Genomic DNA, 24,959 nt, shown 5'->3' with positions numbered 1-24,959 from the left:
CTGTGTGTGTCTATACACATACAAATTCTTCCTTCTCCAATTATTTTATAAACAGCTTCCACAGCATCTTATGTAGAGTTTGATCTGGTGGGCACCTTCTGAAAAAGAATACCATGTGCCTACCATACCAAGCTCTTCACTGAAACAAAGGGGGCCATAAAATCATAAAATAGAATATATAAACTTTTAGAATTAGTTTTAAGTAATGCTAAGTGTAATGGCTTTGTAACAGTAGCAGTGGAAAATTACTGAGGGACATGATATGTAGAGGGAAAAATAAGAGTACAGCTAGAGAAAACACTGAGAATTCTTGTGCAAGATAAGTTGTTATAGTTGACATAGTTTTAAGAAAAATAGTCTAGAATAATGAGACATAGGGATAAGGAGTATCCGGGAATGGCAGGTGTCCAGGATGGGCTACAGTTAAACTAACTGATAAGTAGGAAGCTAGAAGGATTATTATGTCTTTGGTGTTAACGATCCAATTAAGCTGGTATGAGCATTTACTGCGCATGCGTCAAAGGCAGCCAGAAGTGATGAAGATTGCTGGAAGAAGTAAACGACCCTTGCAGACCCCTACCACAATTTTGTACGCATGCGGGGAACTCTCTGGAAAATTATGTAATCCATACGTAACCTCATGAATATGTATGTATGCCCAACATATATATATAAGGCAGCGTATGGAGCAATAGAGGGAGACACACGTTAGGAGGAGCTATCCCCCGTGTCTCCCGGCGCCGCAATAAAGAATACCTGCTTGTCAGCTTGAAAACTTTGTTGGCAAGTTTGTTCCTGGAGTTTCCTCCGAATCATCACAGATGGACAAAAGGACAGTAGGTAATTCACCCTGAGCAGACTAGCATGGGACCTGCTCAAGATTCAGACTTCTGAGAATGCAAAGAAATATAATGTGTTAGGAGCAATCTCCTAGGTAGAGAGCAAAGGATGCATTCCTGAGACAAGAAAATGTGCAATGTTTTCCTATTTCCTTTGTGTTGCTATTTCAGACATGGCTTTTTAAGCCATCTCTAATATCTCTGCATCCAAGTTCACCCAGAACCAGAAGGCTAGTGAAGTTCTGTTTCTTTTTCAAAGGATGTTTGCAGTACCCATAGGCATTAAGATGGTGAAGCCATAAATACATGTGATGGTCAGTGCAGCCATAGAAAATATCTGCTTTATAAATATATGGGTTATTCTGGAAGTTACTCTTCAAACAGCACCCAATATACCAAAAAGCACAGACACCCAGATACGATGAAATTTGCCAAACTGACCTGGTTCCTGCTTCTGTGAAAGACACCAAATAAGACCTTCTTCACTTTCTGCTGGTCAGCTCCTCATTTTGTTTTCCTTCCACCTCTTAAAGAACATACTAGTTTAAACCCAAACCAAGGCAGTCCAGAACTACCACAGGAACTGTAGGAGTCACCTGTGATAGTCTATGTCCTGCTGCTGCATAAAGTCAGAGTAGATGGCCGTAACAGCTTGTCCTTAAATCACAAATTCATGGATTTCCAGTGGACAACACATCAGACTATGATTAGCTGAAGGAATTCTCAACAGAATAAATTATCAATGAGCACCTCTTCTAGGCATTCAAAGTGCAACTCAGCAACACACAACACAAAAAAAGAAAGCCTTTTGTAGGCAACCCACTGGAAAGTTACTGGTTTGATTTCTACAGGAAGACAAAATTTTGTATGCAGCTCCTACAAAAAACAATACAACTATTCAAAAGCAAAGAAACAACCAAAAATAATCTATTTAACCTATTCCAAGCTAAAGTGGATGTAGTATCAGCTGGTTTATTGAATTCACATGTTTATATTTAGTAAGCCTCAACAGTTACTCTGGAAGTAATCTTTCTCTCTCAGAAAACTTACCCATTACAATGACAAATGCAAAACTAGCCAGTGTCAGTGATGATCCACTGCTGATCATGTTGATGAGTAGCTTGAATAAGGGATATAGCAGCAATAAGGCCCAGAAAAGCCAGTTCAAAAGTGTCCATGGTCGTCGAGGTGGTACTATAGGGACTGCTGGGTAGGCTCCTGTTCGGTAGTATTCTTCCTGGAATGCATCCTAGTAGGACAAAGGAAGGCAACAATTAAATCCCCATTTTCCAACAAAACTAGCCGTTCCTGACTTTGATGTTCCTCTTTTTGCAGGCTTGTAACTATAGGGGACAGATCAAAGACCAAATCATGGCTGGAAAGCTTGTACTTTGAAGTCAATGAACATACAGTCAAAATAAAAGAGCTTACATTGATGTGCGCATCCTTTCCTTCTCTTACACAAAGAAGACTGAAAAGTAGTGTGCCTGGAGAGTATAACAAGACCAGTAAAACATGAAGGGTGAGGGATGTACATTCCTGCAGCAATGCAGACATCACCCTTGAACCTCCTGCAAGAGCCACAGCCACTGGCCAAATACTGTCAGTAAGACAGAAAGGCTTTCTGGCTACATGTTCTGCAGCCGACCCTCTGTTCTATGATGTTTTCTCCAACCACTGCCCTAAAATAGCATCCACACCCCTGTCAGAAAAGTGAGCACACACCATCTTGTCCCATACTCCGAAGAACACCACTCTCTCCTGTCTGCTTTGTCCCATAGATGCAGTCTCGTTCATCTTGTTCCCATGAAGCTTACGGGAAGAAAGTGTGGGGGCTGCACCTCTCTACAGACACTTGAGCATGCAAACAGGTTAGAATCTCTCACTGTTTTTGACCAAAGGACTATCCTTTTTGATATAATATGAGGAAGATAATGGGGCATGGTTTGGAGTTTTTTTGTATTGTGGTGTGTGTTCTTTAAAGCACAGAACTGAGTATCCTCCTCTAGAGGGCATATGGGTGAACAGCAATGCCTTCAGTGATGTGACCAATACAAGATACCAGAGTAGGTGGGGAAAAAAACTTCCTACTGGTTCAAAAGCAAACATTAATCTGTGTTATCAAATAAAACTGGTTAATTAATGAATTCAGAATTAGATAGACATAAAAAGGAGCCTCGATTTAGTCAGAATGAAGTATTACATTTCTTCAAAGAAAGGAATATTTCACAACGGTTTCCAAAAATTCTGGTAAAGCCAAGATTCCCTTAATCAACCATAAGATTATTTCTACTGTGCTATGATTTTACATTTACTTACACTCCAGCTGACAATTCTTTACTTATTTAATGGCAACTTGAGCAATTACAGGCTGCTACCATTTTATCTATTTCAAAGGGAACATTCAGCTTTTAAGAGATTACACAGTAATTAAAGCATTGCACTGTGTTTTTTGAGATTAGAAAGATTATGAGTGTTTTGCACATGTGAGCTAGACTATAGTGGGATCACTATGGCACATTAATTAGCTGTCTTCAACAAATCACTGTGTATGAAGTTTTCTTTACAGTGTCTCGAGGATTTTGTTCTATGACTGGTTTAACACAGAGCTACTAATCATCAGTAAATTGAATTCTACTATATACAATTAGGTTTCTAAACACCAGTATTACCCAGGAAAGTTAAGAACTACCAACTATTATTGGTATCACCATTAGGGGGCCTCTTACTACAGAGAGCAAGGCAACCTAGCTTCAAACAAGCAGCAGTTTTCTTTGTTGGCTCTGCACAGCATTAGAAGCAACAAAACAATTGACCACATCTCACCAAGAGGTTTAAGCCAGGAGCAAAATAATGTCAGTGCCATCACCTCCTCTACATGTTTTACATTGTGGGGAATAGCTCTTCAATTCAGTTATGATTCCTTACCCTTAAAAACATTCCTATTTTTCTCAGAAGAGATCTGTGAGTTGATCAGTCTTCTAAGCTTTTGCAAGAATGCCTATGGTTCCCATCAACAGCTCAAGTCAGCATTTAAACTCATGATGGATCTCAAAATTTCCCTTGGCCACCTTGCTCACATCAAGTTCATTTAATTTCGGCACACAGAACTTGTTTTGAGTTTGTAATAAATCCCAACCAACCAAGTATCATATCTGGACATCAAAACATGCTCACTCTAATGCCCCCACCAAATCTGTGTTACTTCAGACAGGTGTGTAAGGCAGGTGTGCGGAAACTGGGAAACATACATCACCTTGTGAGAAGCTATCTGGATTCTTCCTCCCTCCTCCCACCAGGGAGGTCTGACTGCAGAGGTATGCCACTGCTCTTTCATAAGGAAGCCCATGAAGAATGTAGTATCCAAAAATACATCCTTTGTTCCCAAACACAGGCATTCTGTGCACTTCCCCTCTTCAGTTGTGCTTTGCTAGTTCCCTGGGGCATTTCAGCATATATTTTCATGCCCTGCTTTCTATGCTTCTTTTACAAGTGACATGAGTTTAGAAGCTCGATTTCTTTCTAATGGAAATTAAGGTTCTCAAGCAGAACTTCTATTTCAGGTGCTGAGGTTGAAAGGAGGTGAAAAAAAGAAAACAAACATGCAAGGGCTTGCCAGGTTTTGGCTATTATACAGTACCTCTTCAGAGGAGGCACTAAGATGCTCAGCCTGGTCCTTGTTACAAAGGGAATCTTTCTAACAATGGCAGCTCAAAAAAACAACATTAAAAGAAATAAAACCCCAAGAAAAGGCAATGTGCAACTCAAATCGCACCTCTGTCATAATCTGGCATTAACTGATACAGCGCTGGCCATCTGTGGAAGGTTAAATTACAAAATTCACCCAAGGTGAGGAAGAAGTACGTGGACATGTTTGGTTTAGAGCAGCACAGTGCCATTGTTACCCGGCAAAGCCCTTGTTCACTACATTTTCATCAGTGGCTAAAGCAGAAGAAAGTGAAGGTAAGTAGCAAGGACATAAACACACCAGATTCCCACAGAGCAGCATCTCAGATTGAGGTACATGCAACTAAGATCAGGCAATGAGGTAAAACCAACCGAACAAGGTTTTCTCAGACTCTCACTCCTTTAGTCATGCTAGTTTAAAAAAAAAATAAAAGTAATGTCCCTTCATGTCCACTAAACTGCTGATTTCATTACTCATTCAAACAGCACTGTGGCCCTGTCACCACAAGTACACAGCACTCCAGCCTTGACCTCCCTACCTTTGGCACAATCCTGCTACTAAACCATGGTACTAGAGCATAACTCAGCACACAGTATGTAAGTCTTGAGAAGGTACTGGAAAATTATAAAAACTACTGAGAATAAGCAGTGGTACATGCAACCATAATGCAAGATAAAACAGGGGCTGTTTTTTCAGTAGTGTGCATACTTGTCTTTGAGACAAGAAAATGGAGTGTTACAACCAAAACACACAAAGCAGGGGATGAGGGTGTATGTTGTAATTAATTACTGCCCTTTGAAGACAGCTTTGTTACATTTTATCACAAATATTTACTGACTCTGAAGACATTAGCCTGAAACAGATTTCATTTTTGGAAACAACACGTAGGTGGCAATGCTGCTTGCTATCCAACCTAAGACCAATTATCTTTTTAGAGATGCATTGCAGAAAGGTGAAACAGAACTGCAGTATTACCCTGCAGATGGGCTTTCATAATCTTGGAACTCTTGATGAAGTTGTCCCTGCTCTATATTCTCCCAGTCTGATTTTATAGAGACATGGGCTTGCATAGAGTGGGAATGACTGCAATGAAATAACAGTTTCACTAATGTAAAACAGCTGAAGAGGAACATACCACCTTCAGAAAGAAAAAAAAACCAAAACCATCAAACAAAAAAACCCCAAGCATTAAAAAAAATGCCACATCTAAAAAGGTTTTAATGGAGAGGAAAACTGAACACACATTCCTTCCTCCTATACTAAATAGGAAATTACAGATTTAACCAACCAGCAAACACAATTGGTATGAAGAAAGCAGGACAGTTGTACCCTCTGTACTAGGAATAACTGAGTGTTCACCAAAAAGGGAATAACAGAAAAAACTTGAAAGTAATTACTGCAAACTATGTAATAGGAGACTCAGGAAAACAATCACTGCATTCTCATTTGATATGTTCTTGTCTTGCAAAGGTCTAAACAGCCCTCTGGAAAATGAAGCAGGGTTACAGATCAAGTCACAGTAGCAGAAAGTGGACATTTTGCAACATCCAGCCACGTTCCGGGTAGAGTACAGCAAACGGCACAGCAGAAACCTTGCCACCCCACTGAGAGGAAACCAGAGTAGCTATATTCTATCACTTCTAAATCCAAAGCACTGCTATATTCCAGTCTGAATACATAAGTTAGATCAATTTATTGAAACAAATGGAGCTGCCAGGCCCTCATGCCTTGCATACCCATGACTCCCACTGACTGAAATGGGAGTGCTGCATGTAGTCAGTTGCATCCCCCAACCATTATCTCCCATGTTCATAAAAACAAAAGTCAAGAGAAACAGATTCTGAAAGTCTGAAGGATGCATATGGAAGTATTTGGAAAATAAAAATCAAAATCAGCAGCATCTACAAACACACAGTCATTATTATTCTGCCTCCATCTTATGTAATTAGGAATCTTAGATGCATGCCTTCTATGCACACAATGTGAAAGCAATTTATCAGCCTGTCCTATTACTGTTGAAGCTTTGCTTTGGTAAAAGGGCAGGGAAAAACAAGGGACAAAAATTCTAATACACTCAAGCAAAATACACCTCATTTATCCCACAAATTACTTCTTGATTTAGGAGGTGCCTTTCAGTGGAAGGGAGGCCTTCTATCAACCAGGAGGTAGTTGTGGTTTTATGTATCCTAATGCAACTTTCTAAATAAGAGTTTTAAAACTATTCTATCAAGGCTTGCTTAAGTTTTCTTTTTATTGCAAAATAAAAGCAATCACAACCGACAGTGCAACACCAGTTTGCCTGGAGAAACAGAGCACTTCTCCTGAAAGACAAACAAACCAGCCCCAACCCCCTAAAGCAGGACCACCACACATGTACACCAGCAGTACAAACAACTGAACACTAGTGGCTCACAAGTGCTGTCTAGACAAAAAACCAACCTTTTCTTGATACAGTTTGTGAAGCCAGTTAGAACATTCCTGCTCGTCTTCTGGGACTTCCTCTAGCGGAATCCGCCTGCCAATGGTAAACAAGAGAAATTGAATACTTCGGCTCCCACAAACAGCACTTACATTACACAGATTATCCATCTGACAGGAGACTCAACTCCATATTCCACCTTTTTTCAGTCTGTGGTAACAGCTTCCACATCAGCAAAGCACAGTTTGCTTCTAGAAACCTTCAGTTTTCAGACGTATCTGAAATTGAGAGATTTAGATTTCTGAAACAGTAATGCATATGTCTGTGCTCACTAGAGCCACTTTCCAGATAAAGGTTTGCAATTTTCTGCTTCCAAACAAAGGTTTTGAATTAATTAATTTCTTACCCCACCTGTGGAGTTCAAGGCTGTGTTTAATCAGCTAGACATCAGAGATTAAAACCAAACTATTCTTATACCTAGGGTAAAGCAATCTAGTACTAACATTTCCCGTTCCTATAATTTTTGTTACGTACAGCTTGGTCGGAAAATTTCCAGCAAAACAGCTCCTATCACTGAAAAACCCTCTCTTAACAAAACGATTTCATTACATTACATGAATTTTGGTCACTAATCCTGCAACAGAAAAAAAAAAAATCCCCTTGTCATCCTCATTTAGGTATGCTAATAGCAATACTTAACAATTTCACATTTTTCAATATAGCATATATGGTAACTAATATCCATTATCCAATTAAGAGCAACATCAAATTAACCTCCTTCAGCACAGGAGAGAGCACTTTTACAGTCAGGACACTCCTGTTTGCAGTTAATAAATTAAGAGGTATAATAATACTGGTTTCTTCCTTTATTTAAGAAAGTCATAAGATTACAAACATTAGACATCAACACAATTTAAGCAGAGACTAACAAGAGCATCCAAATTTTGCCAACTTCTCCTGAGTGCAACACCTGCAGAACTTCAAAAACCAAATATGGAGGACTGTGGGCCCCAATTAATTGCCAAAACAAATTTTGCCATGAGGTTTACCATTTACCATGTCTGTAAGAGCTTTTCAGGAAGCTCAGAAGGACAGAAGAGCAAATAGCTGACCTGAGTTGTGAACAGCCATTTCCATGCTCTGCCAGACTGACTTGCAGCAGGCTGCAAGGGCGTAAAGGGAGACATAGTAAGATGCACACCTCTGCAATGTTGGAGGAATGGCCCAGGCAGGTAGGGCCAGTTACTTCTCCATGAACACATGGCCAGCCAGGCCATGTACACCAAACAAAAGGCTACTAGGCTGATCTACCTATGAGACCCAAGTGTGGATGCAACTTCATGTTGCATCCATGAGGAGTCAAAAGAAAATTTCCTTTAATTGTTGGGCAAAATAGTTCTGAAGAAAATGGGTTTTTTTCAAACAGGCAGAAGAACAAAAGGTCACCCTACTCCACTTGATGTTGGCACCCAAGATAAAACAGTTGGACTAGCCAATTACAGCTATAAAGTAGTTATGATGAACTTATGGGATCACTTCTAGGCTCCTATGCTCCAACCCTAAACCATCACATACCCTTGAGTGCCTTCAGCATGGGTGCTGCTGGTAGAACCTAGCATGGGAATAAGGGCTTTGGAACTGGCCCTTTTCCATGAGGATTATGGGAAACTGTTGGGGTATTCATCACTTATAGAAACATTTATGATACAGAATCCAGGTAATTTTCTTTTCATTAAAAAAACCCCTTCTTGGCAGGGAGGAAACAGCAGTCAAATACATTAATAACTACATCAAGCAGAGATAGGAACAGTCCTGAGCCTGACCTCCACCTGAGTGGGAACTGTTGTGGCAGACAGCTGTAAAGCCACTCCATCTGAACACTTAGTAGGTATTTGGTATTCTGGCTAAGTGAGTGAAAAGCGGCCCCACTGTTGCTGCTGAGCTGACAAAAAGACACAAAAGTGAATAAAAAAATAACAAAAAAATCTTGTATACATTCACAGGGTATGACATATTTATAGTCATATTGTCATACAAATACGACATATTTATAGTCACAGAACTCTACAGGAAACCCTTCCCATCCCATATGAGTTTTTATCTGCAGTTGTGTGAAGCCAGGTTGGTAGAGATTTGCTATCCATTACCTACTCAAAAATACTTCCTTATTTGTGCAATTGTGATTGCAAGTACACACTCCTGTATGGCAAAAAGGAATTAAAATACGGATTACTTGCCTTACATATAAATCTGCATGATATTTCTTTCCATTTAGAACTCCCAGCAATGTTGGATTCTCATTATTTCTAAAATTGAGGGTAGAATCATAGACTGCAGAAACTACAAGAAGAGAAACAGGTTATGTTATTACTGTAGAATGGAAATAAGTCATTCTCTCTCAGACAAGAAGCATATTTCAATATGAAGTCATTAACAATAGCACCATAGTTTGAGCTGTCAGCAAAGCAATGACAATGGAATATTCAACATTGCAGTTTTTATGAAGCCAAATAATCAGCGACCCTTTCAGGAACTGCACCAATAGAATACAATGGTTTGCTCTCCACCCTTCTCTACCATCAGGTGCAGGATGTTGGGAAACAGGAAGCACAGGTACAGTTTCTGCAGTTAATATACCTAGGACATCCTACGAACCAAATGGCTTAAAAACTATTAAGCATTCTCAACTTACTGTGAATGACACAACTCCCCTCCAAATCTGCGTAAATAATCAGGCACACACACACTTTAATGTTGACTAAGAATGCATAAAGTGCAGGAGGCACATCCCACAGCAAGAGTGCTTAATGCAACTATGAATCACAGTGGCTCAAAACAACCTCCCCTTCATGTTCATTACTTGATAACTGAGGCACTTGCTATACAGCAAAGGCAGAGACACAGTAACAGATCACATCCTGTGTGAGCTGGGCTGCTGCTATGAAGACACACAGCAGTGAGGGATATAACATACAAGTTCCACAGAACAAAACTACAACCAAGCTTTAAGTCTTGAGAAAACACTTTCTGCAGTTCAGGACTGCGTGTAACAGTGAAAGTATTTGCAATGGTTGTTCAGAGTTTAACTAGACAACATTAACAAGTAGTTTCTACAGAAAAGTGTTCACTGTTTTAAACCACATAAAGTGTTTCAAAAAAGTTTCTCTGAAGACATCCTGAGAGATACGGTTTTCCTGATGTCACAAAATTACTAGATAGCAATTCATTCTCTTGACACTGAAACCAATTGCATATCATGGTATGAACACTACGAACAATGCCAGCCACAAAACTTTGATTTATTTGTTTTTTGATCATAAAAGTGACTAACATACACTTCACATGTAGCCTGCTACATTTTAGGTTTTCTGCCCTGAAGTTTTGCAGTAACAAACACTGAGATAGATGAACTATTGTGAGAGCTCTTGACCCACCTAGGAAAGCCTTTTATTAGACAGAACAGATTTGCTTTTCATTTTGAAACCTCTTTAGCTACAAGAGATAAATATAGCTTGGTCACAACATTCACCCCCAGAAACTCACCACATCATTTGTTATTGCAAAACAGAATTCATAGCGCAAAACAGAATAGCCTGGCTTCAATTTTGCATGGAAATCCTGAAAGCAGAGGCCAAAACACTGTCGCTGATGCAGAATGTATCCTTCATTAACAATTCTACTCTCTTTCTACTACAGTTGGGTTTTTAGCCCAAACTCAAAACTACAACACATAAGTGAAAATCTGCTTCAGGCACACTACTCTTGCTGTGCAATACAAGTAGTAAACTGTATTTTGAATAAACTACTCCCACCATTTTTAAGCTGCTTAATGTAGAAGGATTTTACTAATCTACTCTAATTTACTAATCCTATGTAATTGAAAGAAGATGAGCTTAATTTGACTTACACAGGGTAAGCTTCTCAGTTTATTCTTTAATAGCCTGAGTTTATTCTAATGACAAAAGGAACGCGATAAAGGAAAATATGATGTACACAGCACTTGTAAGACGTCTGCATTTGAATTTTTATGTAGATTGGGTGCTTGTTCAGACATACTGGAAGATGCTTCTCTTGTTCTGAAAAAACTTCTGCAGAATTGGTCAGGAACATCTGTATGTGCTGATGACTTAATACAAGAGTTTTTCTTCACTCCAAGGCAAAAAAAAAACCCCAAAATCCAATCCAGTTTTTAACCAGTCTGTAGTTTGATATTCAGTCCAGTTCTTTTTTAATATCACACTGAAATCTTTTGGTGCGGAGCAGTGCTAAATCCAAGACTATAATAGCATATGCAGGAGTAAACAGACTTCTGTCATATCCAGACAGAAAACAAATTAAGACTTAAGCTTTTTCATTTTGAAAGTGCAGAAGAACAACAGTAGAAGTGTCAAAGAAAAAGACTGCACGGAATTAAAACCTGCCAGAAAGCTTCCACAGCCAAAGCAGCACTAGCATGCTGTGTGACACACTGGGGTTGTTTTTCATTAAATGTGTATTTCGTAATTACATAATTAGAACTGCGTATCTCATGACTGTCTCATCCAAAAGCTGAAGAGTCCAGAAACTTCACGCTCTAAACCAAGTAAAAAACCCAACTCTACAGTACCTTGACAGCATCACAACTGTCTCACTCTCAGACTAATTTAGGCCATGTTGGAGAAGTTTTGCTTCAATTGCAAAATCAAATGTTTTCTCAAAGAAGTTATCTTGAAACATCTTTTTAATTAAAACCCAAACACAGTTCAGTATTTGGAAGCCTTTTCAAAGGCTCAGAACAGATCCTAACTGAAAACAACATTTTTCCAGCTAAACTGCTATTTTCTGACAAAAAAGGCTGGGGCTTTTGTTCTGTTTTCTAATATCTGACCAGCTTTTTTTTTTTTTAATATATCTTCAACTTTTGGTTCCTCGTACAGCATTCTGACAGAGAGCTATGTATCTGAGAATTTAAGATTTAATTTCTTAATTTCAACCCAAGAAATTAACTCTCTGGAGAGGATTTTTCTTACTTCATCTGTCCTCTTGAATTTCATACATTATTTTGTGGGCATGGTGGATTATGCCAGAACAATCATCTGACAAATGGGCAACAAGTATGCCCACAGATTCATACTAGCCCCTCATTATCTGAAGTGAAGACTGCTCGGAAAGGGAGAGGAAGAGACAGTGGAATTCACTGTGCTGCTGGTTCAACAGCCACCTTGACACAATCTTTCAACATTTAATTGCTCTTGGTCAAAAAAAATCACTCATCCTCTTAAACTTGGTACCTTGCTCAGGAGGATGACCAGGAACCTCAGTAAACACTGAAAAAAATTCAGGACTAAAGTGCAGTTCACAGGGAAAAATCCCCATCATTGCAAAACCCCCAAACACTGTCATATTGAACTACATGAGCACATCATCCTGGAATTTATTCTCACACCTTGCCTCTTGGACAGTAGTTCCCAGCAGACACAATTGGAGGAAAAGGTTGGCAACTTGGAGTTATCTACAACCCATCATGAGGCATATTTTTAAATACACGTCTTAACTAAATAAAAACAGCTGAAAGGAACTGCCTGATATACAGCGAGGCAATAAAAGTAACACTTAAATATATCTTCTGCAATATTTATGACATTTATTTTTAATGTAAATAATGGATGAGAGTTTTAGAAACAGATCCGTATTTTCCTTTGCTTCCATGAACAGTATAGACAGCAAACTCTGAAACCTAACACCAAGTTATTAAGACAGCAAACGGCTTCTAGAAATGAAGTTCCTGGGGACGCTATCTGTACTAACAAACTGGTAGAGACAGTCACTGATAAAAATATCAAAACAAGTTAAAAAAAAATATCAAGAGCACTCCTTTCAGAATCAAACTGTGTGAAGAGATCTGAATTTGTGAAAGTAAGTCTCTGAAGAGAAAATAACTCCATTATCACTTATAAAAGAAGCTAGTTAGGAGGGAAGGTTCTTTTCTTGTTATTTTGTGTGAAAGATATTTTTATCTTGTGCTTATTCTGACAATATGGAAGCAGTTTCCCATGTATGCACATTAAACTCCTTCTGAAGCTAAGTTTTTCAAAACAGATGGACTTGTCAGATTGTCACCAATGCCTGTTTCCAACATACAGAACTAGTCCATCAGGTAGCATCAAGAGTTGACACAAAGTTTTGAAAAGAACCATTCTGTGCTTAAATTACAGCTACTGCCACAGGAACCAGCATTCATCCATCCTGTAGTACTAAAGCCTCACAGGTAGAATCACACCCTTGTCAGAAAGGAGGAACAAATAACAGAGGAAAACGAAAAGCTGACCTCTTTGTCACACCCAGCTTGGAACTGGATCCAAACCATTTGGTTTGCCTTCAATGCTATGTCACGCTGCAGCTACCTCCCTTAGTGAGGCATTCCAGCCAGGCCCACCACCCCTTGTGGAAGAGCAGAAGTGCATTAGCCTAAGTGGGAGGCCCCAAAATAGGCTCAGGCAGCACTCAGCACCAGTCTCTCACTTTCAGAGACATGTAGGAATACCCCATTGCAGACATGGCCACCAAAATGGGTGTGAATAGTGTCACAAGGGCTAGGTCAGCCTGCAAGAGTCATTCTTGTAGGTCATTACTGATGTCACTGAAGTTATGAACATCTGCTTGTTGCCATTGCTGCTTCTGCAGAACAGGAATTCAGCAGTCACACCAATGCTGTTTGTTAGAAGTAATTTGAGGCTGTAATAGAGGGACACAGTCACTGGTAGGTCTGCATTATAAGGCACAGCATAACAATAAAACTTAGGGGATTTGCAGTGAACAAGTCAAAGAGTACTTTGTACAAGGAAATATTCAAAACAAAAATCTGCCCAAATTATTACAGCACACAGCCTCTGCATATATTGATACCTGCATGTAACTGCTTATAATGTGGGTATCAAATGTTCATGCAGGTTAACGGAGATAAGTGGTCAAACCCTATCAGTATACATGCAAGAAAGGAGCAATTTCTAGACAGAACTTACATTTCTAGATTATGGACTTTCAAAACAGACTTTCATCACATTCTCTATTCAAAAAACATTTCTGGACTTCCTTGTTACCTGTACATATGAATGTTACAAGGAGCTCTGTTTACAAAGGCCTTTCAAATACTCTTCACATGTACCCCTTGTCTCTAAAGAAGACAAACATTATTGTAACCCACACAGTAGCTCTTATTATCTCACTCTCATTGCAAAAAGTGACAAGGCAAATAAAGCAACATACTTAGTAGATTCTGCAACACCAATCTGGGGTCATCATCTGTTTCCCTCAGGTATGTTTTTTCAACAAAAACTATGAGAAGCTATGACTCTGTGCTTCTCCTTGAACCCTCACAGGGAAATATTACCTTCTTATTAGCTGTACCCTGTCTGGTCTAGCAAGTCACAGCTTCTGGACTGATAGCAACATACACTTCTCTAAGTATGTAAGTAATCCAGAAATCTCAGGCTTCTTTTTCTGAAGGTATTTCAAATACTCAGGATCCTAAGAAGCCCATGAATGCCCAAAACTTTTTATAAAGGTCACTCGTGTTCCCTAAAAATGTTTCCTTTTGAGACATTTTCCCATGAATCAACTACTTGTCCACAATCATACCATGTTTTGCTTGCTTTACTAACAGTAGTGAAAAGAAAAAAAGTACCAAAATAACCTGTCCCTGATTCCCAGCTCAGGCATTGAAGGTCACAGAGTTTTGACTCAGCTGTTCTTCAGTGTCTCAAGTCTACCTCCCCCCCACCCTCAGCAAAAGAGTCGCCTATATTCAAAAGGGAAGGTTAAACTGTGCCTCTAAGGGCATTGCTGGATGCTGCAAATAACTTACCTCTTTTCCACATATCAGAAAAGATCCAACCTATACTATCCATTCTAGGGACGGGAAGTTGTGGATGCCTGACAAGCTACAATAGTGATACCATCTACCTGACTTGCAAGAGGACATGTAGAATCAAAATAACAGAGAGCAAGACAGCTGACTTCAAAGCCTTTTTTTTTTTTTAAAGCAGCTATCCCAGATATGCCACATGAAAACATGCCTTCAAAGACAAAAGAGGTTTTGACATTAACTTCTGTCAAACTAGAACATTCTCTTCTAAACCACTAATCACTTTGTCTTTCTTACATATCAGCCTTCTAAACAACACACAAATCTACCAAAGATACTGTAGCACTATGGCTAATTAGCATTGTCTTTCCTTTGCCCATGAAGTATACAGCAGAAGACTGGTGGATTTTATTAGTCAAAGAAAATCACTTCAAAGGTATGTGTGCCATGTTCTTACTGATGTGACTTTACAGCTGGCAAATGCAAGTACTCTTACCCAGCTCCACAAATAAACTAAAGAGTACATCTACACAGAAATTTAAAGCAGAATAGGTTTTGATTTTAAAATGGTGCTGAGGCAGACATTTACCAGAAGAGAATATTTAAGACACACTGCCTCAGATTCTCTAATGATGGGTTAGCTTCATTTAGAACAGGATTGCTTAATAAATACTAAGAAATACTGCCCTTTGACAAGAGGTACAAAATATGCAACCTGAGGTCCCCTGATACAGAGTCACAGTAACATAAACCAAAACAAAAACAGGGAAAAAAAATCCCAAACCAAAGCAAAAAAACCCCAAAACCCTAACAAAAAACCAAAACCCCAACAAAAAACCAACATACACACACAAAAAACCCCAACCAAACAAACAGAAAAACAAACCACCAAACCACAACAACAACAAAAGCCACACACAAAAAAACCCCAACACAACAACCAAAGAAACCACCAAGGTGCCCCAGGACTTTGTTAGTAAAACCTAATCTTTAATTTTTGCAGGCTACTGGAAGAAAAGTCAGAGAGGCTTCCAGGGCTTTTCTGTTATGACACACGCTACAGGGAAAAGAAGAGCAAAGTGACAGCAGTTACATGAAATAACCATTTAGCATTGTTCCGTGTGACTTTCCTTACCTACATTTCTCAAACACTGCACGGTGACTGCAAATCCTTTCGTTCGTGGCAGTAGGTGGTATTTGAGCTTGGGCAGGCCTTTGGCTTCAGCTACCTGCATGCTAATCTGGTGCTTCTGTTCTGTGAACCTTGTGCCCTCGCAATGAATTAGGAACTAAAACCAAGAGAGAACTACAGTTAGACAGCAGCTCACATCTTCTGCACCTGTGTGACCAGAGGAGCCTCTAATTCCCACCAACACAGCCCAAATGAACACTGCTATCAGCGACACTTCTAGCCAAAAACACAGTTAGCCAATTTAATTGCCCTGGAGTCTCAACTGCCCTCACCCACTCAACTTGCCATCCTCTGGTTTAAACTCTAGCCTTTAGGCTTTATCATCTGCTCTGCTACTTGCTCTCAGAATGACTTGATTTCTCTAAATGAGTCATTCCATCTTTAATAAGAGATTAGAAAACACTCAAAACATACCTCCTGTTGCAAATCTCTCACTGATGGTGTAGTGTTTGAGTGTCATGGTATCTAAAACTTGGTAACTGCCTAAACCAAACATATTTCTAAGAAATGCTTTGTGCTCAGCTTGCTTCCCATCACTTCAACCTGCTTGCTGTCACTATGGCATCAGGACTGCTGACAATTGCAGACAGTAACTATGATGCCAGTGACAGAACTGGTAAGAGATGCATGGCAGTAGATGCAGGACAACTGAAAGCCTTATCCCCTTATGAGTGGAAGTGCTCAGACATGAACAATTATAATTTTGCCACTGGCAGGCAAGGGAGAAGAACAGACAGATCTTTGGAGATTTACCACTTGTTCATCTGTTTTCTGCCAAGCCTGAATGTAAACTAACATGTCAGACAGCACTGCCAAATTGCACAAGCTAAGTCTTCATAACCCACAGCAAAGATTTAGCCAACAAAGAAAGACTTAAGAAAACTAGCCAAGCAGCCAGCTTCAGTTCCAGCTCATCAGTAAAAGAACAGTTTTACTCATGTATCACATGCATAATGTTGAATAGGTAGATGAAACATACAGAAACTGATGAGACAACCCTTCTGCTCTGTCTTTCTACCTTCCCAGGTGCTATTGCTGTGCATTTTGACATGATGTCACCATACAAAGGCAAATTATATCTCCACACTGCAGTAATGCCAGATGTACATTAACAACTGTTATGTCTCTCATTACAGATATAGATCCTTCTTAGTAATCCCTCTACAACAGTATAGAAAGAATGACGGTAGTTTGTGCTCACCAATTAAAACTGAACTGCCTAGGTGTGCAGAAGGGCATTCACACCGTCGAAGAGTCACAGAACACCGGCTTTGTGAGTTCTCTCCCTATGAGACAGATTGGAACTAGAAACTAAGAATCGTCCCTTTGCTGAACAGCCTCCTGCCTGGAAGTCACTTAATCGTTATGGAAGCACAGAGCTGTGTTTCGGTTGCTTAGTGCTCATCTAAATCAATGACAATTAAAAAGAAAAAAAAAAAGGGCAAAACAAAACCTAAAAAAGGTTTTGTTTCAAAGAATGAAAGAATATCTCTATCTTTACCAGGAAACTGCTTCTTAAGCAATAGTTTCTGTAGGCCCTCGTAAAGCTGCTTAAGATATCATTTCTTTAACTGAATCCCTCTCTTACTATCCAGCTCACAAGAAGTAGGACTTTTCTGAATATTAAGAAGTGAAAAAATTCAAAGGCTTTTCATTCCCTCTAGGACTAGGAAATGCCAGACAGGCTCCATGCTAAAAAATGGTGATGCAAAACATAGCACTTTCCTGTTACTGGAACGTGACCTCAATCTTCTCCTTGTAACACACCCAACGGCCCCAAGGGCCACTTCTCTGACAGGTACTTAGCTGTGGCTTCCACTTCTACTGGGCCATGTCTGACCTACCACCTTCACAGGAATGGAAGAATCACAGAGAAATGGAAGGAGAAGATAATAGTTTGAACTCTGCAATCTAAGGTGAGAGGGAAGCTTAGGTAAAGAATACAGCTAATGTGTCTCGATACAACATTGTCGCATGCATCTGATACACTGCTATGAACCCCTGCATCTACCGCTCTCCAGCTCCTGTACTTAGAGGACTACAGAGTTTACTGAATGACTGCACTGGAGGTATTTTTGCAATAACATCTGTAGGCTCCATACTACAGAGGAAGAAAACAGACAAGACAGACTATCACACAGAAAATTCAAGAGAAAATTCAATTCTTAGAGAACACTCTCCTGATACTGCCAGGAAGCTTATGAATCAGAGTTCTCAGGAGCAAACTGGTGACTGTCACATATTGTCTATGCCCTTCATACTACACCAAGCACTACAGCACTTCACACTCCACTTGTTAGTCATCACTCACCCAAAAGTTTTCAGGGTAGTCCCGGAGATTCAGCAACTTCTGTATGACTGTTTTCCGATCTTCCTCCCACTTACGCTTGCAGAAGACTATCTCTAGGAAATACCACATCCAGCCAATGATGGGCATGTAGGAGAGCTCCTTTTTTGCAAGCACTTTGGCACTCTGCAAGACAGAGTTAAAGCAAATGAAGCAGTTACACCAATTATGGTTCTTCGTGGGTATGACACATGAACACTTAGACACTAATACATTGATTCATATTGACCAGTCCCAGTTTTAACAGCAGCAAAACAAAGAAAAAAAGTTTTCTCAAATGACAGAATAGTGAAATCTAATCTCAGATATCAGCATAAAAGAAAACGGTAAGAATTAAATACACATATGCGTGTGTTCATGCGTTTGTCTATGCTACCCGAACACTAAAACTCAAAACACAAGGCAAATTCCTTCAAACACCGAGAAATCCATGCAAAAGACCCAAACCATATAGAATGAAATTCTTAATTCAAGCAGACCCTCGTCAGTAGCCCAGTCTTAAAGGACTCAAGTTTTTTTAAGATCTGTTGCAGCTAAGCTTGTCCCCAAAGCTGGTACATGTCATCATGATGAAAAACCCCACTATTCTGAATGAGAAGCAGAGCCACAGAGCCATTGCTGAACAACAATATATTGATGCATACACATGGTTTACCAACAGAAGAAAACATAACCACTAGAAACAACAGCAATAGAAATACTTTATTTGTGTTTTGGTTTGTTTATGGAAGTGCATTAATACTTACACTAGCTATCTGCCTTACATTTCACTTTGTTATTTAATGAATAAAATGGCACACGTGTGCGTGTGTATATAGAAATTGTTGTTTTGGCATTTCCTGCAAAACAGTGACATTTTCTTAGGGGACAGATGGAGCAATTACAGTCCAGTTTCTATCCATGATATCATTATAAGCTATACCATCAAAGTGCTCTGCAGATGGGTTCCAGGACATCACATTTGATTAGTAGGAATTATTTAATGGTAGAAATTAACATCAATAGAAATTATTTACTTCTATTTTTTTGGTCACTGCTGTTCATTTGTTTTCTAGTTGAAGAGAGTTGACCTAATTCTTTATCTCAGCACATTTCTCTCATCTGTTTTTCTCCCTTGAGAAAGAAAATACCTTAAATAATTGAGCTATCTAAAAGCTCCTAAAACTGGAAGGCAAGTGCATGTCACATAGCTTCACTAGCAACTGTTACACGGAATCAGACTGGAAGATGACATGAGACAATTCCTTTTCTAAGAATGCAGGAACCATCGTTGTCAAATGATTAAATATTTTGTAATAAAGTGCTGCCTCTTGATCATTTGAGAATTTCAGTGATGGGATGGCAGCAACACTGAGCCCAGCCTCCTCTTCCAGCCCCCAGACCAGTTCATATGTTCTTCCATTCTTCTCCCCCATACATGCCTGAGGAAGACGGCTGAGCCAAGAAACTCTTAACTGATGCAAAGTGGTTTTAGCTGAGCAGGGAGGCCTAAAACCTTAGGGAACCACTGCCCACCTCAGCAACAACCAGGCCACCCATCAGCCACAGCCTAGTGTAAGCCACTGCACAGTGAGGCAAACAGCAACAGTGTCAGCCCCCCAAAATAGGAAAAAACCCATGCTTTTAAAAGTTTATTTACAGTAAGTACTCAATATCGTAAGACCTACCATAAGTGTGCTCTTCATAGAATGTACAAGGCCTCTAGACCACAGAGGCAGACTATTATTCCTCCCTCCTAGACTTTAGAACACAGGAATCCTAGTCCAAAAACCAAGCTAAAGTAACTATTTCACCATAGCTGCTTTCTAATGTTGGGTATATTTTTAAAAGCATGTGAGTTAAACAAAGGGCCACTGTTGTTATTCTTTCCTCAGTGAAACAAAGAAATGATGCTGTGAGCTAAGGTGTCGCATAGCGCAAGTATAACCACAACAGCAGAATAAATGTTTGAATTCTTCCCCAGGGCACATTCTTACTCATTTTCAGTGCCAACTAGTTTTTAAAATTTAAAAGTACTCTTCTAAACACGTGACAGTATGGCTCCTTAGATGCACATAAAAAGAAACTAAATCACCTTATGCTATTTTGTGCATCTCATCTATCCTAGGAGTAGAAGGAAGGCTAATGACATAGGACTAATTAGAGAAAGGAAACTCCTCAGTGCATTATACTGGCAAGACTGCTCTGGTGTGGGAGGAATACATTAGGCCTCCCCTCAGAAGCTATCATCTCTCTTACAATAACCAGAGCCACAATCTGTTCTGTCTTAGTCATCTACCCACGCACAGCTCCCGTGTAAATATCTGAAGGGGAAAATGCAGCTTCAGTTGACTTTGGCCACTAGGTTCTTCTTTACCAATGTGCTTTGGCAAAAATGTGTCAATCACCTCTAACCTTCAACTTCAGCTTGCGCGAGACTAAATTTCATTTTAAAGTGCCTTACGTCTTCCATGTAAATTGTCTTCTTGAAGGAAGTAAAATATTTTCAGTGCTCAGAACTGTGCAATTCCAACAGATGTTTAATGAAATTACCACTGGATGGGGACAATCTGTCTACAGTTTTAGTATTTTAATCCAGGTTAATTTCTTCTGTGCAAGTTTGTTCAGATGAAAATACCCATGAAGGTCTCCTTTCGTGAATGACTGCACTAACCTCACATTAAAAAATGTATTATTACAAACTTACTTTAGAGGCACTTGCACAGCTATGCTGTCACAGAAAGAAAATCTTGATTTATACATCCAACCTCAGTTATTCAATACTTCCTGATCACAGAATGCAGCAAACAGCATTAAATCAACCTGCAAGCTGAGGATGTCTAAGAAAATTTGTTCTACAGTTTCAAAACAAATTCATTGCAGTTGTAAACCATTACAGTAACAATCTGCCTTGCGAGTGATTTGCTCCCCAGGCTGCCCTCAGCACTGGCATACTTTTGATAATTCTGTTTGCTCTATTTTTGAAATACAGAATTCATTCACATTATACTTTCTGGGACATCAGGATGGAAAGATGTTTCTTTACTCCCTCAAAGCCATTGTTTCAGAAATTTACTTAGGATCCTACTTTCTAATGCTTCATATTGAATAAAACTCTTCCATGATGGAAAGGTGACACAACAGTATTTTAGAGCATGTATGCCCAAGCATATGGTAAAATGCCATGTTAAATACAAATAATAATGTAGTTTTGGCTGCCTACATGAACAACTACATAATTTAGAATCATTTAGGTTGGAAAAGACCTTTAAGATCAGAGCCCAACCTTTAACCTGTCACTGCCAAGTCCACCACTAAACAATGTCCCTAAGCACCTCATCTACATGTCTTTTAAATACCTCCAGGGATGGTGACTCAACCACTTCCCTGGGCAGCCTGTTCTAGTACTTGACAACCCTTTCAGTGAGGAAATTTTTCCTAGCATCCAGTCTAAACCTTCCCTGACACAACTGGAGGCCATTTCCTCTTGTCCTATTGCTTGTTACTTGGGGAAAGAGACCAACACTTGCTTCACTACAACCTCCTTTCTGGTAGTTGTAGAGAATCGTAGGGTCTCTTCTGAGTCTCTTCGCCATGCTACACAACCCCAGTTCCCTCAGCTGCTCCTTATCGGACTTGTGCTTCAGACCCTTCACCAGCTTTCTTGCTCTTCTTTGGATATGCTCCAGCACCTCAACGTCTCTCTTTTAGTGAGGGGCTCAAAACTGAACACAGTATTTCAGATTCAGTCTCACTTGTGCCGAGTACAGAGGGATGATAACTTCCCTGGTGCTGCTGGCCACATTATTTCTGATGGAGGCCAGGATGCTGTTGGCCTTGGCCACCTGGGCACAAACTGGCTCATGTTCAGTCACCTGTTGACCAACACCCTCAGGTCCTTTTCCACTAAGCCACTTTCAAGCTACTCTTCCCCAAACTGTAGTGTTGCATGGTGCAAAGGACTGTTTTGACCCAAATGCAGGACCTCGCACTTCGCCTGTTGAACCTCAAAAGGCTCAGTCCATCAATTCAGCCTGTCCGAATCCCCCTGTAGAGCCTTCCTACCCTCAAGCAGATCAACAGTTCCACCCAACTTGGTGTCATCTGCAAGCTTACAGAGGGTGCCCTCAATCCCCTTGTCCAAATCATTAACAAAAGATATTAAACAAAACTGGCCCTAGCAATGAGCCCTGGGGAGCACCACTTGTGACCAGCCACCAACTGGATTTAGCTCCATTCACCACCACTCCTTGGGCTTGGCCATTCAGTCAGTTCTTTTACCCAGTGAATAGCACACCCGTCCAAGCCATGAATGCTGCAGGAAATAGTGTCAAAGGCTCTACTTAAGTCTCAGAATACAACATCCACAGGCTTTCCCTCATCCACTAGGTGGATCACCTTGTCATTGATGGGGATCAGATTAGTCAAGCAGGACCTGCCTTTCACAAACCCATGCTGACTGAGCCTGATCATTTCATTGTCCTGTACGTGCCACGTGATGGCAGTCAAGGTGATCTGTTCTTCCCTGGCACCAAAATCAGCCTGACAGGACTGTAGTTCCCTGGGTCCTCCTTCCAGCCCTTCTTATAGAAAGACATCACATTTGCTAACCTCTATTCAACAAGGAACTCTCCAATTAGCCAGGACTGCTGATAAATTAATTGGTGAGCACTTCTGCCAGCTTCCTCAGTACCCTTGGGTGAATACTGTGTGGCCCCATAGACTTGCATGCGTCTAAGTGGTGTAGCAGGTCACTGACTTCGATTATGGGGCCTTCATTCTGCTTCTCATCCCTGTCTTCCAGCTTAGGGGGCTGGGTACCCCAAAAACAACTGGTCTTACTATTAAAGACTGAAGCAAAGAAGGCATCAAATACCTCAGCCTTTTCCACATCCTTTGTTACTGTGTTTCCCCCTTCATCCAATAAAGGATGGAAATTCTCCTTAGACCCTCTTTTGTTCCTAATGTATATATAGAAACATATTTTATGACAGTAGACAGATTAAGTTCTACTTGGGCTTTGGCTCTTCCAATTTTCTCCCTGCCAACAACCAACCTTACAACATCCTTGTCCTCCTGAGTTGCCTGTCCCTTCTTCCAAAGGTCATAAACTCTTTTTTAACAAGAGTTCCAGCCAAAACTCTCCATTCAGCCAGGCCAGTCATCTCCCCATTGGCTCATCTTTTGGCACATGGGGCCAGCCTGCTCCCATGTCTTTAAGATTTCCTTATTGAAGAATGTCTAGCCTTCCTGGACTCCTTTGCCCTTCAGGACTGCCTCCCATCAGACTTTGTGTACCTTAAACAGGTCAAAGTCTGCTCTCTGGAAGTCCAAGGCAGCAGTTCTGATGACCCCCCCCCCCCTTACTTCACGAAGAATCATCTGTAAACGCTATAATTTTGTGATCGTTATGCCCAAGTTGGCCTCTAACTGTCACATCATCCACAAGCCCTCTATTCACAAATGACAGGTCCAGCCGTACACATTTCCCAGTTGGCTCACTCACCAGCTGTGACAGGAAACTATCTTCCATACACTTCAGGAACCTCCTAGACCATTTCCTCTCTGGTGTATTGCATTTCCAATGGACATCTGGTAAGCTGAAGTCCCCCACAAGAACAAGGGTTAGCGATTATGAGACTTCTCTCAGATGCTTATAGAATACTTCGTCTGCCTCCATTCTGGTTGGATGGTTTATAACAGACTGCCACCATGATGTCTGCCTTGCTGGCCTTCCTCCAATTCTTATCCATAAACAACCCTATCGTCATTATCATTAAGGTCTAAACAGCCAAAACACTCCCTAACATACATGGCTACCCCACCACCTCTCCTTTCTTGCCTGTCCCTTCTGAAAGATCTATAGCCACCCACTGCAGAACTCCAGTTGCGAGAAATCCCACCATGTTTCTGTGACTGCAGCTATGTCATAGCCTTCCTGCTGCACAACAGCTTCCAGCTCCTCCATTTGTTGCCTATGCTGTGTGCACTGGTGCAGATGCACTTCAGCTGGGCTATTGATCCCACCACCTTTATGGGGGGAGAAGCCGCAATTCCTACATGACCGTTCTCAGGCACTTCCATGGTTTCTAATACATCAGTAATCCTGACATCTTTGCTGCTGCATGGATCTCCAACCCCTACCTTGACTGAGATGCCAGACTGAAGGACCTCGCAAGTACACTGTCCCTCAAACTTCTGCCTGCCATACCCAAGGCTTATTTCTACATGGTTTTATCCCTTTTACCACTAGAATCTAGTTTAAATCTACTAACACATATTAAAATGTACAAGAACTATTGGGTTCACATAGCTATCAGTCCCATATCAAAACCTACAAAAATTGCTCACACCTATATTTAAAGCCATACTCAAGTTTTTCCAACAGCAAGCTTCAACGTAAACAGCTTTTAAATAAAATTTAGGTTTCCTGGCACATAGAACAGACAGAGTTAAAAATTATTACACGTGCTTGGCAATTTTTTATGAGAAACTAAAAGCCAAGTAGTTAACAACTAGTTTTTCATAATGGTTTTCTGCCTTGTTTACCCTGCCAAGGAATATAAAGTATGGTCTCTTTTAGAAATGCACAGATTTTGATGCCAATACACTGAGCCGCTCAGAATAACGTTTATGTTTTGCCAAGGTAGAA

The 24,959-nt window shown here is 40.3% G+C and overlaps 1 protein-coding gene across 1 annotated transcript in view; it reads right to left on the bottom strand.

Annotated features, from left to right (window-relative positions):
- AGPAT4 (1-acylglycerol-3-phosphate O-acyltransferase 4) overlaps positions 1-24,959 on the bottom strand; it is a gene marked incomplete at its 3' end in the record, with an annotated part of 81,367 nt that overhangs the window by 6,074 nt on the left and 50,334 nt on the right. Inside the window, exons 4-8 of the mRNA XM_080616305.1 lie at positions 18,293-18,454; positions 15,925-16,078; positions 9,184-9,286; positions 6,967-7,042; positions 1,890-2,088 (exon numbers count right to left, since the gene is read on the bottom strand). Of these exons, the coding sequence (XP_080472431.1) occupies positions 1,890-2,088; positions 6,967-7,042; positions 9,184-9,286; positions 15,925-16,078; positions 18,293-18,454 (694 nt within the window). The remainder of the gene's footprint in view (positions 1-1,889; positions 2,089-6,966; positions 7,043-9,183; positions 9,287-15,924; positions 16,079-18,292; positions 18,455-24,959) is intronic.

Source organism: Psittacula echo (genome assembly GCF_963264785.1).
Source record: "Psittacula echo genome assembly, chromosome: 4".
NCBI lineage: Eukaryota > Metazoa > Chordata > Aves > Psittaciformes > Psittacidae > Psittacula > Psittacula echo.
This window is presented reverse-complemented; position numbering and strand designations above follow the sequence as displayed.